This window comes from Xiphophorus hellerii, chromosome 11 (genome assembly GCF_003331165.1).
Source record: "Xiphophorus hellerii strain 12219 chromosome 11, Xiphophorus_hellerii-4.1, whole genome shotgun sequence".
Lineage (NCBI taxonomy): Eukaryota > Metazoa > Chordata > Actinopteri > Cyprinodontiformes > Poeciliidae > Xiphophorus > Xiphophorus hellerii.
This window is the reverse complement of record NC_045682.1, coordinates 16,495,260-16,514,949: the sequence shown is the minus strand read 5'-3', so window position 1 is coordinate 16,514,949 and position 19,690 is coordinate 16,495,260. Positions and strand designations below refer to the sequence as shown.

At 39.4% G+C, this 19,690-nt stretch overlaps 1 protein-coding gene across 1 annotated transcript in view; it reads left to right on the top strand.

The window, feature by feature from the left end:
• Positions 1 to 17,264, top strand: part of fgf11b (fibroblast growth factor 11b) — a 38,335-nt gene extending 21,071 nt beyond the window's left edge. The window contains exons 3-5 of the mRNA XM_032577075.1: positions 549 to 652; positions 10,142 to 10,340; positions 10,426 to 17,264. Coding sequence (XP_032432966.1) covers positions 549 to 652; positions 10,142 to 10,340; positions 10,426 to 10,562 — 440 coding nt within the window. The 3' untranslated portion in view covers positions 10,563 to 17,264. The remainder of the gene's footprint in view (positions 1 to 548; positions 653 to 10,141; positions 10,341 to 10,425) is intronic.
• The last annotated feature ends 2,426 nt before the right edge of the window (positions 17,265 to 19,690 follow it).

Below are 19,690 nucleotides of genomic sequence, written 5' to 3'. Positions count from 1 at the left end.
TTTAATAAAAGAAAATCTATTTTTAAAACCTAGTTTTATATTTACTCAGGTTATGTTTGTCTGATATTAAATTTTATAGATGATGTAAAACAAAACAAACAAAAAAAACCCGTGACAAAATAGGAACAATTCTATGAAAGGGAAGCACATTTATTTACTTTATATTTTATGATAAGATGTGTCTTGGTTTTGGGTTAAATAGCCGCTCAATTACTGCTGCTGTAACTGTGTGCACTTACTGTGTCGGCTGTATTTTTAGTCGCTGCTATTTTAGTTATTCTTCCAGGTTTAGAGGATGTGAAAAGCACAATGAAGGTGACATGGTGTATTGTTTCCATAAACATGAACTCTGAGAGGTCACAGCATTTGGGCATAGGAGAGATGCAGCACAGAGCGGTGACACTGGAGCCACGCCGCCTCCAACAGTGAACACAGAATGTGTTGCTCCGTGGTACTGCAGGTTGCCTTCACAAACCTCTGACTTTCTCCTGTTTCCCTTTGTCATGCTCTCTCTCTCTCTCTGGCTCATACTTTACTCCCTAATTTAGCACAGTTCAACTTAATCCCGGTGGGACTGCGGATTGTGGCAATTCAGGGGACAAAAACAGGGTTGTACCTCGCCATGAACAGCGAAGGATACCTCTATACCTCGGTAAGCACAGGCTGGACATCTTTAAGCACAACACAACACCGTAAAGCATGCAAACGTGATGCTAGATCAGTAAAAGTACTGTTTTGAGTATGATGCACATTTTTGTCCTCAAGTCTTGATTCATTAGCCATATTACAGAAGCTATAACCAAGCTGAAGTGGTACATACACTTTAGCAATCACTAAAATATTGTTCCCAACTAAGCAAGAGCATGAGATGCATTCCTCATTGTCTAATAGATGACAGTTGTTGAAATAAAAGCCAGATAAGAACTAAAACACTTTCAGTTAAAATGACTGTGATGTTGTGTGTGGTCATGAGGCGGCTGGATAATGTCACTTAATCCAAAATTACAAAATAAAAATGTAGGATAATGTGAAACAAATGGATGTCAGATGATGCTTTACTGTTCTAAGAAGAAGAAGAAAAAAAACTAATGTAAAAAGTATTAGTTTCAACTCATTATACAGTACTGGGTACACTGTGTGATTAAACTTATGCAAAAACAAAAAAACATCACGCCAACCCAAACATGCTTTATGACATAAACATGAAGCAGCTGTTTCATGGATGTTTCAGATTTCATTATAACCTTGGGGAGCGTTTGTGTCACAATTGGCAACAGCACACATTCTCCCAATTTCTCACATTACAATCACAAACTCCCTGTATTTTGTTAGGATTTTAAGACACACCAACACAAAGTGGAGCATGACTGTGAAATAGAAGGAAAACGATGCAACCCTTTAAATTAGGGCCGTCAACGTTAACGCGTTTATCCGTTAGCGCGTGCGATTAATTTGGAACGTTTGGGACCTATTTGAACTGAAGGGCTCTCTGTTTCAAAATGTTACCTAATTTACAGCAGCGCAACCGTGTTGCACTGCGGTCAACAATACACAGTCGCAAACCCATGTGAAAAGATAAGCAAGGAGAGTGGTGGCAAATTTTGCTTTAAAAAAACATTCTGATGGAAATTTGAATAAGACCAAGGTAATATGTACAGTACATGTAAAATAAAGTGATTTCTTTTTAACCTTTCTAAATACAAAAACCTGGAAAACTGAAAATTTGGTTTGAGACCAGTGAAGCACTTTTTGCAAACGTGCATATACATTTCAAGCTTACAAAATTAAGCACAGTGATTAATCGTGATTAGTTATTCTATTTCCATAATGATGCACAAAACTAATTGAGAACCTCTTTCATTAAATGATTGATATCAAAATACAATAATAATAAATGCCAGTGGTAGAGACTTCAGGGGCAGAGTTCCTAAATGGTGTTTCCACAACTAAGCTACACATAACCAAGCTTAAGGGGGAGAATATCTTCAAGCTAATTAATTCTGATCATTTCCACCCTTAAATTTTACAAACTAACAAACATAAACCTGCCGTGTAAAAGACACCCGGTGTACATCGAGGTAGGCGTGTGTATGTGTGTGTGTTTGAGGTACAGTGAATTGTGAATTATGGGACAGACCACACTACCTTCCCTTATCTTGTGTCGAGCTGCTTAGCATGGATAGGCTGTGGCTGCTTGCTCCTGTGAACCGACTGGAACAGGGATTTCCTCAGAAACAATCAGTAGTTAAACTGCGTCCTGCACTGACCTTTAACAAAGAAATTCCTCTCATGCACAGTCGCACTGCTGAGTTTATAGGCGTGGCACCACAAAAAGAGCACGCTTTACGCACATTTTTACGTGTTTCATTTCATGTAGCCATATATTTGTCAGTGATTTCAGTGACAAACAGAGGCAGTAACTGTTTTTATCTGTTTTTTTATTTGACATTTATTTGCACACAAGGACACCTGACAACATTTTTTTTTTCTTAGTATACCTAATTATAATAAATTATTTTTTACTTTTTGCTCCTTCATGCCTATTGCTTGCAGATTTGCTGGCCAAAAATTTCAGCCTCAAACAAGCAGAAGAAATCAATCAATAGTACTCCATACACTGACACACTGCGCATAGAGAGGGGGGGGGGATAACGAGGGGACATTGAAGGTAAAGATGCTTTCTGAAATTGCATCTGTTAGATGTGGTATCATAGATGCAGACACATGCAGGTAACGGAGACAACAAACCAGTTTCAAACAGAAAGCTTAAAGAAGTCCTAGCAAAATGTGAACAAGAACTAGAAAAGAAAAGAAAAAAAAAGAAAACTCCAAAAAGAACTGAGATGTCAAAATAACAAAGACAATCACGGCTAGAACGGAAACAGATGTGGGAAATCCTTACAGAGAGACTAAAAGACGAGCTTAATGAAGGGCAGTGTTATTCATTTGTTTGTCACTTAGTAATGTATCATCAGTTCCTCCACATTAGTTTTCATACCGAGTCATTTAAACCTTTAGAATCTAATTAATATGAACTAAAAATTCACTTTGTTCACATTTTTTATCAGCTCCAGAAATCTTTCCTTTGCACACATGATCTGTGAAGAAGGCCTCCTTGCAACTTGTAAACTGATTCCTAGATCTGGAGGATTTCGAGCACCTTGCTGCTATGTTTGTTTTGTCTGGTTTGCAGTCTTCATGCTTTCCATCTTGGGTGATGTATTTTTAGCCCTTTGTTTTACTCAGTCATGTATTTTTTTTTCTTCTTGAAATTACCTTATTCTACACAGATGTTTCTTATTATTAATTGTGTGTTTTTCTTTGCTGACTCGTGCGCTTGGCTCAGTTTTGTTGTTGCACTCGAACTTTGAGTCATGCAGTTTATGGCTTTTAGCAAACAAAGTCATACACTCTGCCCACAATGAGTTCACAGTTCTGCTGTCGTACATGTCTATTTATTCAATCTAACCGTGTAATAAAGTGAATATGTAAAACTGTTGAGGCGAATATTATAAAAGACAAGTAGGATAACCATAAAGAAAAGAAAGAAGCTTGGGAACTCAGAGAAAAGTGAGTCCATTAACTTGACAGATGTTGCAAAGTTAGTTGAAAAGCTCATTGGGAGAAGACCACAAATTGATGCTGAAAGGTCAGGGGGTAGATTAAACAAACATGGCCGACTGGGAAGATGCAATGGCGATGGTTTGTAGAAAGACATTTCCCACATCCACCAAACCTTCTGGTCCACCATGCCCACAACTTCTGTCAGCCCAGTTTTACATCGGAGCGGTGTCGACATTTTTCCATTCAGACCCGATCGCTCTTAACACACCACACACTGAAAGTCATATCTCATGAGATTATCTCAAACCACATCCTGATAATTGGTGTGTCCTTAAGATAGTTGCAAAAACCAGCATAAAAATCTTGCCGTGTGAAGTAGGCGTAACAAAGACTTCTCAATAAACTTAACAACACAAAGCAGAAGCACCGAAGAAGCACCCACTACTAGTTTAAAATCATTTGTCTGTAGTAGAGTGACACACGAAACACAAACAATTTGGAAACAGGGTGAGGATCCTGCAACTGCTGAACCGCTAGCTGGTGATAACTCTAATATACTAATATCAACTTCAGAGATTGTACATTTTATGAAGATCAAATCTGGAACCTCCCACTAGGGAGCAATAAGGAACTGTGGTCCTGTGCAGCAGCAATCAAAGACAGTCAAGGCATAATCCACATGTCAACACAATTTTCACACTTAATAAAAATCAAACATATCAACAAGGAATAAAAGCGTTAAAAATTCTAAAATGTGCCAAGCAATGATTAAGAGCTTTAATTCCACTTAGGACAAAATCATATTTGTACAGATTGTTCCCTGTAGTTGGCAACTTGCACCTTAAACTGAAGTGAAAGAGAACAAATTCCTCTCAAAGTCAATGTTCTCTGCCGCTTAGGAACGGTTTTAAGGTTTCTTTTTAAAGGCAGTTTATAGATGATAAACTCTTCTAGCCCAGATTCACTATTGAGGTTAATTTCTGCCCTCCAACCAACTCAAAATGAAGCATTTATATTTTGAGTGCCAGCTATACAAAACTCATGTCCATGGGGAGAAAAAATATTTTGCTATATGACCATGCTGAATTGCTTTCATTGTAACGGAGGAAGATAAGAGACCAAAACAAATGGTGTTTTCTGCGTTTGGGAAACGCGGTGTTTCAAGCAGAAGAAGAAAATGGGAAATATGAAAAGAAATGAAGTAAAAGGGTATAAGAGGTCCTTTCTTTGATTTCCAATGTCTATTTACTTTTGTAACAAAAGAGGGGAAAATGTGAGCAAGAAACATTAGGTCAATTTGTGATCAGAACGAGAGAACAAAACAAATTGAGATCTCTTTAGAGTAACAAAAACATCAAGAAAGATACCGTATATATATAAGAATAGACCTAAGGAATTGCAAGATTTAATCTTTATGGTACAGTCATAATCTTTTTTGTATTAACTTCCACAATTGCTCAGGGCTATATTGGAAAGTGGTGCATGCAATTTGCTGAGGCGTGAAATAACTAATTGTCCAAAAATAGACAGGATTCTCTAAAGTTTCAGAAAACTTAAAGCTGAGGAGCTTTTTTTTTGGGTAAGGAGTAACATCAGTCATTGTCAGCTCTGAACAGAAGTGTATCGACAGGGATCTTCATCTAGCAATCTGCAAAGCTGAGCAATAAGTCTCACATTATCATCCACTCGGCTCATGTCTTGAGAGCACAATTTGTTTTACGGAGCGCCAGGGACCAGAGCAAACATGCGTAGATGGTATTAGCTCCCAGTTTCATCCTCTACAAAGTCCTCATAATAAGCACATCTCAGCCCCACTGACTTATGTAACGTGGCGTGTTATTGTGCGTCTACATGTGGCTCTACGGCAACAGCATCATCAACATGCCCTTCTGGTGGCGTCCCTCTCTGGCCGTGTGTCTGCGTTATAGGGGAGCGGGGCGGGGTTGCTCCCAACAAGCTTTACATGAAAGCAAGAGATCGCCGCAGTAGAAACGAGACGGCTTGGTGCAGCTGGGCAGATTTCACAGCAGCTCCCAGATTACTTGAGGAGCTGACGGGACAGTCAAACACCACACAGAAAGCCTGTGACCCCTGCTGTCCGCACGGGGGACTGCAAATAACTGCTCATCACGAAAGCAGAAGTGTGTCCCTTTGAATTGGAGAAGCACGAGTTGCAATTTTCAGGGTGTATTTACATTGATTTCATGCAAGCGTGTGCATGGTGAAGTTAAAGTAAACAAGATGTAGAACATCGGTGACACGCAACACACTCCCGCTTGTTTATTATACACTAATTAGGAAAAGATGTTAGATTTTTGGAAATGTTCCCTGTCCTTCTCTGCTAATGGCGCTTTGTTGGTAACTACACTTTCCATTGTACGGCGGCAAAGCTTTCCAAAGCAGAATAGATGTAATCAGACACACGGGATGAAAAGGGAGGTGGTGTGTGTGGGCGCAGGGCGGTCGGGACGATACTCCGCATCACAAAAAGGTTCTTCCCGTCTTAGGGATTCTCAGCACGGACAACAGATATTACCTTTCACATCTGCTGTCATTCAAGTTCATTTTTAGCTCCGGGCATACAGGAGGAAATACAGTGGCTTACCTGAGTCACTTTGAAGACAGAGGTATTTGATTAATTTCTATTCCAAGCAGCCAGAATTTACATTAATTTATTCCTTCATCCCTCATCTGTAAAAAGTGCAACTCTTAACAAAATGTCAGCGGGAATTCATCTGAGCCAGTTTGAGGGATATCCTCATCGTGTGCTTTAAGGACAATTATTCTGCTTGCTATGGGTAATTTAATGTGATACTTAGGAAAGCGGGTAAAACAACAGTGCAGTAGGATTGCATTGTGTGCTTTCAGGTCGTGCAGGAAGATAAGTTGAAGAATTTTACCAAAATAAGTTAGGGATGCAAGATATCGATTCGTGAGTTAACCTAATGTTGACTGATCTTATCAATCAACTAACGATTAATAGATAAGCTGCTACTTTTGCAAACACACTTAATTCCATTTAGTCTATAAATATTTCACAAAGTTGTAACAGAATTAGTTCACTTACAAATTTAAAAGGTGTAAGTTGTACACAATTTGTCAAACTGAATTCACTCTATTCTATTCTTTCAGTGAAATGATTGTAGAGCATTACAACATGGTGTCTTGGGAGAGCTGTTCTAACCAGAACTTCTTTTTTTTAAATAGGTTGTGCTTAAAAAGTGTCTTTCTGCCACAGATCCACGTAAGTGTTGGATCCAGGGCCCCTGAGGACCTCATTGCACCGGCACTTCAGCTCTCAGTCCCAGCATAGAAGGAGATCCCGCTTTACTTTGATTCACTTCCTTATCCAGAAACCCCATTCAGTCCCCTCTGAGTGATCTTCTGCTCTCCTTCCTGTTTCTCCTACCTTTCCCCTCTGGCTCCTGCGCTTCCTAATCCTCTTTCTCGCTCTGGCCTGATTAATAATGAATGAAGCGGATCATCTATCGATCCCATCCTCTGTGTTAGTGCAGCAGAAGATATCAAACCTGTCAGGGGATCTTAATATAGCTCTGCCATGTGAGGGCAATGATGGCATTTGTTGGGTTAAGGGTAGTTTTTTTTTTTAATCTTTTCCCTTCAGTGAGAGGAAAGTTGTGAAATAACAGGAGAGCGGACCAAGAAAAGGGATGCTTCCTTTTTGAAGGAGAAAGGGATGATCCGTGATAGGTGTGAAACTGGCATCTCGCTCTCCTTCCGGCTCTTTATTGAAGCTTGTCTGTAGCAAGCTGTGAACCTCCAGGCCTCCCGTGTTGTCCCGACTCTCCGAGAAATTCTGTACTCAGCCATTTCTGCCCTGCTGCTCTTACTTAATCAATCCAGCAGATTGGCTTTGCTCCCTGACAAAGGAAGGACCCTGTCGAGACCCTGATGGAGGCTAAGAGAGATGTATGTCTGTCTCTGTTGGTTAATATCACCGGTCAACATTATGCAGGGTACCGTAGCCGTTATGTTGAGGACAGAAAGGGAAGGGTACGGCTGCTGGAACGTGATCAGTTACCGTGACTGGATTTGGTCCAAGTTCTGCTAACTTGATTTTATTCTGCCTCTATACATTTGGCCAGTAAGGCAAAAAAATAATAAAAAAATCTGACAGAACCCAAGAGGGTTTTCTATTACTTCTCCTTTGGGTGACTGGAAAATGATGGATTTCAGTTGGACTGTGGTGGTCGGTGGTGCGATCCGAAGACGTGCGGGGTATTCTAAAGCGGTCATGAGTGTGACCGCGCATGCAGCGAGTCAGCGACGGTTCCAAAATGGAAAATGTCTCTTGCCCAACAGCAGCTTCCTTCCGCCGCATCTGTGCTCCCCACAATGGATTAGATATATGGTGAATGGAGTAAAATTTGTTTCTGAATACCAACGGAAACGCAGCGGCTCACAGTCATTTTAATTTAAACCAAAGTCCAAAATCACAAGCCACCAGGCTTTGTTTTAAACCAACCTGCCAAGTGTTTTAATTTCAGTCATTTACATCAACATTTACTGTTCTGGCGTCTGTCCAAAGCTGCTTAAAAAGGGACAATCCAAGCCAAGACCAATCTAGGATACAGCTTAGGATATGATTCATGGATCATCTTAATCAGCTAATTGAATTGGCAACAACTTTTTATAACCAAATGATTATGTCAAAATATGTAAATCACAATTGTAAGGAAACGTACTTCCAGCTTCAACTGTTTGCTTTGTTTTCTTTTTCATGAGTCATTGAAAGCATGTCAATATGATGAAAATGTTATGAGTATCGGGAACGATTATTTAATTGTAGCCTTATTCATTAATATTTTCTACTTTGTGCCTCATGTGTATTCTGTCCAAGGCGCCAAGTTCAGGTTAATCAGGTTTTTTTTAACCTGATTAAAAATTGCACTGAAGATAATTTGTGGTGCATAATGTACCTACAGCTTATTCAGTAAAATGATTAACTAAATTAATCCAAAAATATATAAATAAAACCACTAAAATGTGCAGAAATGTAAAGCTACTCCTCATATCTTTACATTTAGCGGGGTTCATGTTGGTAGCAGGGTGCTCAGAACGGGGCCCTCCAGCTCCAGCCATGTTTAGTCCATTTTAATCGAACTGTGGTTCATTTGAGTAGAAAGTCTGGTTTGTTTGAAAAGATGTGAAGGTGTAACCAAACTCTGGTGTAGACCAAAACAGAGAACGCTGGTCCGCCTTAAAATAGCACATAAACAGTAGCGGCAGCCTAAAATACCTTACCAACACCATGTATGGAAAGCCAAACTTGCCATGATTCAATAAATCAAGAAATGTCCAAAAAATTGGACATGTGGACATTTTAAATAAAAATTTGACATGCACGTGTCAAAAAATATAATCTATCTCTATTTTAATAAACAACTACTTTAACTTATTTGGATTTTTTTTTTTTTACCAACAGTTAGCTTCAGCCTCTGGGATAAGTTAAGCTGGGTTTATATTAAATGAAAATGTGGTGACAGCTACCTACTGCAGATCACATATTAACTCCATGTATTGTTCCAACAGAACCTAAATTAAAGTATTCTAGCTCTGACCTATAAACTATTTAGTCTTTATAAACAAAAAGCTCTTTAACCTTGACACAACTGCAGCTGTAGCAAAAAATAAAAAATGTATTAAAAAAACAGCTTTAATTTAGATTTGTATGCAGTGTGTTAGTCACAAAGACACCAATTGCTTCCATTTCTTTAATTAAATCCACAAACCATCCCAAAAAATGGTTTGTAGACTTACATAATTTGGCAAACACAAAATAGCATTCTATCACCAGCAGGATGTTTCCAAAGAACCATTAGCTGAAAACTTGGCACACAGTAGACGGTCATCTCTCAGATTCTGGATCAGCTTTCTGCTGGGCTACAGCCTACTTATAAAGACTTTCAGACCAGATTTATCGGCTGTAGATTGTTTTTCTAAAGCTCTATATTTTGTATTTGTCTGGTTTCCCCTTTTCCATGTCCTTGCTTCTAAAAGCACACTCTGTTTAAATAGGTGAACAGAAATGAAAATAAGATTGGGAAGGAAGCAAAGTTTATGGGGTTTGTTAAAGAAGAATAGTGAACAATTTTCTTCATAAAGATCCACTCTGTTGTAATATGTGCAGTTGAAACGAGGCCAAAGTGAAAACAGAAGCTCAAAGTGAGCATAATGACAATGTTTTAATGATAAAATGGAAAACTAACCGGACCAAGACGTACAGGGCAGGTAGAGTACAGCCAGACAAACAGACCATGTCAGATGATTCTCGCTTCTGAAAAGTTTCCATTGGGTATTTTTCTGCTGTGTGTGAGAAGTGTGTATGATTTTAAAATTTTGCTCGAGAAGGTAGACAGGTAGACTAACGGAAGATGAATAATTAACACCAAGCAGCCGAACTGAGACTCAAAGAAACTACAAAGCAAGTTGAAAAGAACAATACTACTCTACAAGAACTCAATGCTAGTGCACGAAGAACAGAATACAATTCAGAGAACATCCGGATCTCTTATGATCTCTCCACACGATTTTCCTTCCTTCTGCTTTCTTTTAGGAACACTTCACTCCCGAGTGTAAGTTCAAGGAGAGCGTGTTTGAGAACTACTATGTTACGTACTCGTCCATGCTCTACCGCCAGACCCAGTCCGGACGCTCCTGGTATATCGGCATTAACAGGGATGGTCACATCATGAAGGGCAATCGGGTGAAGAAGACCAAGGGGGCCGCACATTTCTTACCGAAAGTCATAGAAGGTTTGTGTCTTGGATGTTTTTTTTTTTTGTTTGTTTTTTTTTTCAAGTATGCGTTTTTAACACACATTGCTATTTCTTAATACAGTCGCAATGTACAAGGAGCCGTCGCTGCATGAGCTCGCCAGCGAACCGGTGAGTCCTCCTCGGAAGACAGCGAAGACGTCAGACTCGCCAACGCTCAAGAATGGACGGAAAGAGTCTCCCCAGGCAGACGCCTCATAGCACAGGAGATTGAGGGTGGGACAAAAGGGCAGAAGTGACACTGGGAACTCGGTTGCCCATAATGCATTGAGCGTGGCTGAAGAAACGGCTCCTGCCGGCCACCGTGACCCAGAATTGCGCTTCCAGATGCTGAGAGTTAAAGAGCCAGGAGAAGGCCTGAGAGAGAGGAGTCCCCGCCCTCACCTGAAGCCACAGAAAGAAAGCCCCGGATTTGTAACAACCCACCCAACTTCCTCAAATATATCTCTCTCCCTCTTTCACTATGTCTCCTGTGACGTCATAATTCACATGTCCCTTTATTTTCCTGCCGGACTCAAGCTTCTTTTTCTATTCGCTCTGTTGTACTCAATGTTCAACCCTAACAAATTTCCCTCCTGACTCGGCGTCATAATCCTAACCCATGGGGAGCTCCTATTGAGCCTCAAAGTTGGTGACAGCGTGGTTCTGCCTCACCCAAGCTCTCCACCCACCATCTGCCCACCAGCTAAAGTAATAACCAGGGTCCTCTAAAGCTTAAATCGAGATGAAACGGATCAGAGGGGAAAGCAATCAGCAGGGAGCCTGAGTCAGGTCATACCAGCACGCCAACGTAAGCAAAGCAAGTTTATCACATCAAAAACTAAAACCTGTTGTCAAAAGGTTTTCTTTTTGGTTTTTTTTTTTCTTGTTGTTCCTGTGTATCTTATAAAAGTTCAAAGTGATGATGACTTCAGCCTGTCAAATGTAAGAAAGATGATAAAATTGTTGATTACTCGAGTTAAAACAAAAAAGGTGCTATAACAATCCCAGTCAGACAGAACAAAAAAATACAATGCAAACAAAATAAAGCAACTAAAGCCATGACAAAACTCTAAACAATTTGATTAATATTTCTCAAGGAAATTGTTAAAAAAAAATTACATTCAGAGAAATAATAAAAGAGGAAAACGCGGTCCTTCCTGTGATCGCTACCACACCATCGCTAATTACTGCGCGCGCTCATCAAAGACAACAAATGAGCAACCCGGACGCAAAGTTAAACCCGGGGCGGATCTGAGTTCAGACGCATGGAAAAAGGTGCACTAATGTATAGTTCAGTCAGCATCTGCTGTCAGCATAAATCCAGGTTTGAAGCCCAACATCAAAGCCACGCAGCCTATGAGCCGGAGCACTTGTTATTCCGAGGACGTCTGGCAGCTTATCCACTCACTCACTTTATCAAATCACCTTGGAAGAATTGCCCTAAAAAAAAAAAGGAAAGGAAAAAAAAAATGGAGTTGTCTGAGTGAATGTCCTGGTGTGACAGTGTTTTAACCCCAGCGAGTGGATGTGTGTAGATGGACAGTTAGAGTGAATGAGAGCCTGTGCAGGGGGATAGATGGAGGAAATGTGGGTAGCATCTTCTGTGTCCTTCACACTAAGCTCAGCGTCGTGTCTTCGATACGTCGGCTCCTGTGAGTAAGTGATATTTCATCTGTCTTGTGAACCATTCGCAGTGACTCTTGTCCAACGCACGATTTAAAATAGCATTGTTTCAGGGCCGCCTCAGTGCATCGGACTGAGAATGTATTTCGTTCAATTAAGTAACTTTTCTTTTTTTTTAGAAACTTTAGGCTATAAAAGCAGAGTCATCAGCATATGTGTTTATCAGCACAATATTAACACAAAACCTTGTTTTGCCAGGAAAATAGTGAGTGGAAAGTGCAGAGAACAAACAAGAAAATATGCTCATTATGTGTCTAAGGTGGTAAATTAATGTGAGGAAGGGTTACAGAATGTGACATAGAAGACTTATGAATGTGCACTACAGAGGGTGAAAGCAAGTCTGGAATAAAAGAGTGAAAATGCAAAAGATGCATTGGCGGTTAGTTGGGAAGTGTGAAGGATTAGCAGGTGTATTCTTGGGGAATGTCGATAAGAAAGTTGTGCTGCAGAGGAAGCAGGAGAGGTTCGACTTGCAGCATGTAGATATGACAATGAGACAGAGAGACATTGCATTCAGTTCATAACATGGAGCGTAGTTGGAGAGAATTAGTTGAAGGGCTTCACTCAACCCTCCCCCTTTGCTAAGTCTTTGCATTTTTGGGAGTGTTTGCAGGAAAACAGTCCCTCGCTTAGCATTGGGATATTTTATCCATGTGGAAAATACAGCAGCAGCACAGACCTTCAAATCTCTATTTTTGAACACAGCTCCCTCTCTCTGGGGAATTTAGCATACTCAAACTGAGTTCTAGCTGTGCATCACCAACCACTGTATAATATCAAAGTGTTTGCACAGCGGTTAGCTCACGGTTGTATATTTCTAAGATGCCCATAAGCTGAAGATATGAAAGTATTTGGAGGCACAAAGCAGTGACATCAAAAGATTCTTTTAGAGCCAAAATTTTACTCTTCGTGCATACAGAATCACTACAATGATAAATATGATAATTACATACAAAGAGTAGGGGGTTGTTTACGATTTACTTTGCTTGATAAGATGTAGTTAGCATCCAGCTAATTCTTTTCTGGTTTTTTTTTTTACATTAACTCTTTGAGTTATTATGGATCTCAGAGTCGGATGATTAAATGAATTTCATTTAAGTTAAGTTATATGTTTTTCTCCATATAACGTTATATAACTTTCAGACTCACAGCAAATATGTGGAAGTGCATGGGTGCTGGCCATTTCACTCCTTTGCCACTTTTGCAGTTTACAAGGTTTTTTTTTGTTGTGTACTCCCAGTTACCTGTAAAGAAATATGGTCATAGGATTCCAATAATCTACCACAGGGAGTTCACTTTGATTCAGTTTCATTTGATTAGGGGGCATAATATTTTAAGTCAACTGGTCAAAACAGAAATTGGAGTCTGTTTAATATCCAGTAACTGAATGTTTTTAGCTCATTGTCTTATGCTTGGAAGTTGAGCATTTTATAGGTATATTTTTTAATGAAATAGTTTTTTTCCTGGTAGGAAGTGGAAAAGATGGAGGTAGGAAATGAGCCTTAAAATTGGCAAAAGAGTGAATTGACTTGAGGTAATTAAAAAAAAAAAACCTAACAAATACGGTTGTATTTTCTCTTTAGAAGGGAACAATTGCCAATTGTATTAGGAATAAAAAGATTATAGCAACGACAAAACCACACCCTGTTCTCACTAAACACAAATTGTAACATTAGCATGATGAAAGGTGTGATGATGCCCAACTTTATTACACTTGTAATTATGAAAAACTGGAGAAATTTACACATTTTCTTCCCAGTAATTGGCTAAGTGTGGCCAGTCATATTGGATTTTGGTGGCAAAGTTGGTAATGACCTAAAGAATAATTTTAAGTCCAAATTACAAGAAAGGTTGAAATTGACTTTCACGACTTGCAACTTAGGAATTTAGAATACTGCATGAAGTATTTGCTTCATGGTTTATGGTTACTAAAATATCTGCCTCACCACAAAACTTGTGTGATCTATACGGAGGAAGATTAGGGGTACTGGAAAAAATCTTTTTTCAGGTAATTCTGTAATTCAGGTCAGAATTACAAGATTAAATTCAATGTATATTCCTTTTCATAGTTTACTCGTCTTCTGTAGATATACCTACTGTCTTCTAACAATTTCAAGGACTCCACAGACTACACAATTGTAAAACTCCTAGTTTAAATGTTTTTCCCAACACAAAAGAACTTGCATGCTTTAAAAAAAATTATGCGTTCGGATATTTGCAACACCTATGATTCGTCACACTGAGGACAAAAACACACAAAAAACTTCAATGTTGATGGTGTGAAATCACAAAGTTTCTTCTTCTTCTTTTGAATTGGCACACTATCACCACCTGTCGGTAAGAAATGAAAGTGAAGTTAGTTGAATGGCACAGCTGACCCTAAAAACAAGGCAAACAGGTATGTGAACATGCCATTAAGGCGGTGACGGTTTGGACGTGCAATTGCTGGGAAGCATGCCAAGCCCTAAAGAGCAGCGAGTCCTTAACTGTGCAAGAGTGAAGAATGCTGCAGTAAGTTGTTTGTTTTTGATTTTGTAAGTAGACAGACGGCAACAAAGAATGTCAGGATGATGAAAAGAAACTGAAAGTAAGAGAGAGAGTTTAGGAGGGAAAAGGTTGAAAGTTGTTAGATGGGATGGTGTTGTAGGTGAGAAGAAACAAAAAACAGCTGGAGTATTAAGATGGTATTTTTGGTTTGACGAGATCTGACAGCGAAAATACATGAACTGGACAAAAACAAACAGTGAGGTGTTAACAAGGAAAACAAAAACACTTTAGTTCGTATGCCCACACATGAGCTTTTCATCTCCTGAACAGCAGCATCTACACCCCATTAACTCTCTCTTCAACATTATGTTGCCTGTGTAGGCGTATACTTACAGCTTCTTTATAAAGCTCTGTATGGTTGCGTGGTTGCGTGCGTCAATGAGTAATGGGAGGACGAAACAAAAAGAAAGGGAGCATAAGAGTGAGACAGTCATCAACAGATTGAATAAAGCAAGAAATGAATAAACTCCAACTCAAAAAGCAGAAAAACATTTAATCAAAAGTGAGTTTCTTTATCTATTGCAAATAAATTTTTTTTTTTAAAGATTTCACAATAGGAGCATATTGCACCTTAGAAGAAATGGGAATTATTTAAGATATCTTGAGGTTTACCTCATCATGTTGACAGGCTTCTTAAAGCATTTTGACTTCATCACCATACAACGGGACTAACAGGCAATAATGAACACCACACCTGCGTCGATTCAGCAGAGGTGTTTGAGAACCCAAAGCTATACTGCACTGAACAACCAACATCCAGGGAACCTTTTTAAAAGACAGTCAGGTCTTTGATTTGAAGTCCATCGTAAACAATCAACCCGACGTTATGATCACACAACAACGTTGCGTGAGAATACCGCGGTGCTTTTGGTGCACCTACTGAAACCGGTGTGAGCTATGCATGTTTTTGATTTCAAGCACTGAAAAAAAGACTGTTAATGTTCTCAAGGATCTTTTGGGTGAGTTGTTCAAAGCTCATGAGAAACCATTATACCCGGCTGTACCGCTGGCTCTTGTGATTAAAAAGCAGCTCATCTCTGTGGACACATGGTCCAATAGTCACTTTCATTAGACTTTTGCAAGAACTTCTGTCACACGCAGTTCAGTTACCGTGTAAAACTATGTGCGACTATAGCTCCCTCTAATGGCATAATTATGAAAGGACGGGTTCATGTCTTTTGCTGCATTGAGAAATGTCTGTCATCGGAATTACACACAATCAGAGCAAATTTGACAGCATAACATCATGGCATTTGTATTCAGAAAGTCATGTTGAATTTAAATCTGTCCTATAAAGCCACTTGATTTCGCCCTAAAATGTCACTAATTCTACAAACAGCAGTTATTTACTGAAATTTAGGAAAAGACTTTATGAAAGAAAGAAATGAAAGATAATGCGGAGAAATGCCCAGCAAAATGACAGCATTGTATGGTCACAAAAATATTTAGAGGGCAGATTAAGCCAATTAAATGACCCGAATGTCAAAGAAATAATCAGTCCTGACACATTGTCACGGGTGGTATAATTGGAAATTTTAAATATTCAAAGTTGTAAATGAGACTTTGCTGCAGGTTTGCTTCTGCTTATTCTTGTAAGTGTACTTAGGAATTTTCAAAATGTGTGGAATCTCAGTTTGAGATTACAAAAAAAAAAAAAGTGTGCTTCGGGGCAACAACATCTGTCCTAATGTGTAAAATGAATGGACTGCTGCTTGTTCTGCCAATAATACAGTGTTTGTATATCTGGCGTATTTTTTCTCTGTCTATTTTTTTAATTCTCTGAAATGAGCTTATCCGTGTTGCCATTTCTGTTAAAAGGTTTTTTTTGTTTGGTTGTTTGTTTGCCTCTGGTAATGCAAATCTCTCAGCGGAAGGCAGAAAAGCTGCTCCTGTTCGGTGTGTCTATATCATTTATAAACGTGTTTAATGTGTTCGGTCAGCACTGTTGTATCCAAAATTGTATGAAATCCTGAGCGAAAACGAATCCAAAGCTAATTCTGCCGCGTGGGTAAGCTGTGTATGAGTGATGCATTGTTGTGGGGCCAATGCTTTGCCTCATTGTGGGTGTTTGCCCTAATGGCCCCCTTCCCTCACCGCCCCCCTTTGCTCTTACAGACGTTTGACTTCTCTCCCGCTCTCTCAGACCAATCGTGTTGTCTTCCAAAAGCACTAACTCCTACTTTTCTATTCAACAAACCAACAAAGAAAGCCATGACATTTTTTTTTTGTTCCTTTTTAAAAGGCCTTGGCTGTGGTTAGAGAGCAGGACAGACTTCGAAGACGCTTCATGAGTGTAACCAGGGACTAAGCCACATGTTGGACTGCTCTCGCCAAGAGCCCAAAGACGCACCAACGGTCCTCATGTACCGGCTTTCTTGAACACTCTTCAGTGAAAGAGAAGCAAAAACCGAAGACCAGCAATATGCAACAAGAACTACCAGCCTGCACTCAAGGAGATCAAGTAAACCTATAAGGCCATCTAACAATTTTCCAGACTCTTTTTATTTTAAAGCATGCATACTTTGGCTCTTTAAGGATGACTCCCTCTCAGTATCTACAGAGACAAGCCCTCGATTCACCCTCTCTCCACTTTGACCTGTGTACATTTCTACCACCTCTACATGAATCAAAGGGAAATGTATTATTCTGATATATTAATCAATAAATTAACATATATTTGTATGATTGTAACGTTTTGTGATCACTTTTCGTCTTATTTTTGGGGGCTTTCCTAACATTTGATTAGTTTTGCCTGCAGCTGAAGAAATAAAAAAGATAATCCAAGAGTCTAACACTTCTAATGGAAAGAAAAGGGAGATTTAACTGTAACAGCAGTGGAAGATCCCGGCTGACCGATGACAGGTGAAACACTTTCACCTGTCAAAGCATAGTGCAGCTGATTTGTGATGGATGTGTTATTGCATTATTGTTTGAATTTTCCAAAAGTTACAAAAATGGTACTTTAATGTGATTCTGCTCCTTTTCAGGGTAATACAGAGCTAACAAAACTGGTTCTAAAAAGCTTAACTACTGCAGTAGAAGGTTAGGCAACATTAAATGGACACAGAAACACAGAAATATTTATAAGTATTGCTCTTAAGAGTGACTGATGCATTAGAGAATGATATACTTAAAACAGCTTTTTTGTTATGATGATAATGTGATGATGACTTCAACACTCACAAAACACATGGAGACACCTAAAGGGTTTCCACACTGAAGTATTTTGTGAAAGGGGCTAAAGACATTTTTATTGGTTATATGCATATGTTGTTTTTTTTTGTTGTTGTCATTTTGTAGCGTAGGTATTTGCAGTGTTCATCTCTGAGTTCCAGTCTCGCCTACCCGTCCCCATAAATATGACAACAGCGTAATAAAACTCAATTGTATATTTTATGGGATTGGGTTTTGATGCGTATCCCCATGACTGTAAATGTCCCCCAACGGGTCATTTCTTTGAAAACTATCTGGAGGTGACATAGAAAAACACAAAAGTTATAGAAGTTAGAGCCTATGATTCAAATAAAATAAAATAAAATAAACAGAGTGTTATGACCAATGTTCCCTCTAATTTTTCATGTGTCTGGGCATACACACAGGCTCCCTGAGTACACTGAGGACCACTGGGAGTAACATCAGGTGTGAGCACTGTGGTCACACACCAGTATTACACCTGTTTTAAATCTGGGATCATAGAAAGTTACATGGCTTATTAAAAGAATCAGATTACAGCAGCAACTTCCATTAGTTTGCTTTTAATATAAGTGATTTGCCCCACTTAAAATGACAAAAACAAAAACATTGCTGTTCATGAGATGCATAGTATGTTCTATAGAAGAGTCCTGCTTTGGCCATGGTGAGAAATGAGACAATTTCACCTTTCAGACATAACTCTTTGTTCACATTAAAACATTCACATTCTGCACAATGAAATGTGTGCTCTAGCTTGTGATAGTGTATAAACTCTTTGTCTGTAAAATATTTAATTACGCAGTTTTTGTCTTTCTCACCTATCCAGTGGTTGTACGCTCGAGGTAGTCCAACTTCCATTCAGTCCACATTTTTCCCTCTGAAAACTCGCTCGCTACTTTGGCTTCGCTGCATGTTTTGCAGAGTAAACCTTTCTCACCCGAAAAAGAAAAAATCTCACCCAGTTTCACCACTTGCTCTTCTATTTGCACAAGCGCCGACAGCCATTCCATCTTAAAAGAAGCGCATTTCTTTTTTACTTTGGCTTGATGAGTGGATGGCCCACTGTTCGCTTAGCCATGATAGGGTGGTAGCTTTAGCGTCTCTTAACTCCGCCCCACTTTTCCTACCTAGCAAATCTGCACGGTGCCACAGCGCAAAGCACGTACGCACAATAGCATGCAATGATTGGCTACGTAGCGTAAGTGAGTCGTATCGTATCATTGGCTGGACACCTGTGACTCACCGAGTTAGATCGTTATACGTTATTGGTCCATAGTCAAAACTGATGTCTGAGCTCAATGTATAGTTTACGTTGGATTTTTATTTTATGCGCTGCATAGATTTTATTGTGCGCTGAGAATGTGCGCGCAGTGCGCGATTGCGCAAGCGCGCAGCTTAGAGGGAACATTGGTTAGGACCATTCTTCTACATAGTTTGCTGCTTTCTTTCATTACCATTATCGTTTCCAGCTCATGACAAAAAGTTTATTTCCACAGCGTCCGGACAAATGAGAAATATGTAAAAGAGCTGGGGAAAAAAATTGCTTTGCCATGAAATATTTTCCTAAAAGCATTTTGAAATACTTTATATCACACTAAATCCATCTGAGTTGGGAAAAAAAAACTAGGTTAATGTTGTAAATTTTTGACTCTAGCTCTCTATCTTTTCTCTGAAAAGAAAAAGTGTTCTGTGGGGCTGTCTCAGCATGTAAACATAAAACATGAAGGGGCGAAACACGCAGGTTTAATCAGCACGGGAGAGTCAGAGTCTCTCGCTGTGTTTGTGCCAACAGGTATAAACCTCTGGCAGGTCAAAACACCTCTTACGATCCTAAACCTGAGCCCAGTTATCCAAGGGAGTGCAGGAAACCGCAGATCAGCACGCGAGCAAAACTTCTACCTGTTTTAAAAACCCATCTGCCAGAA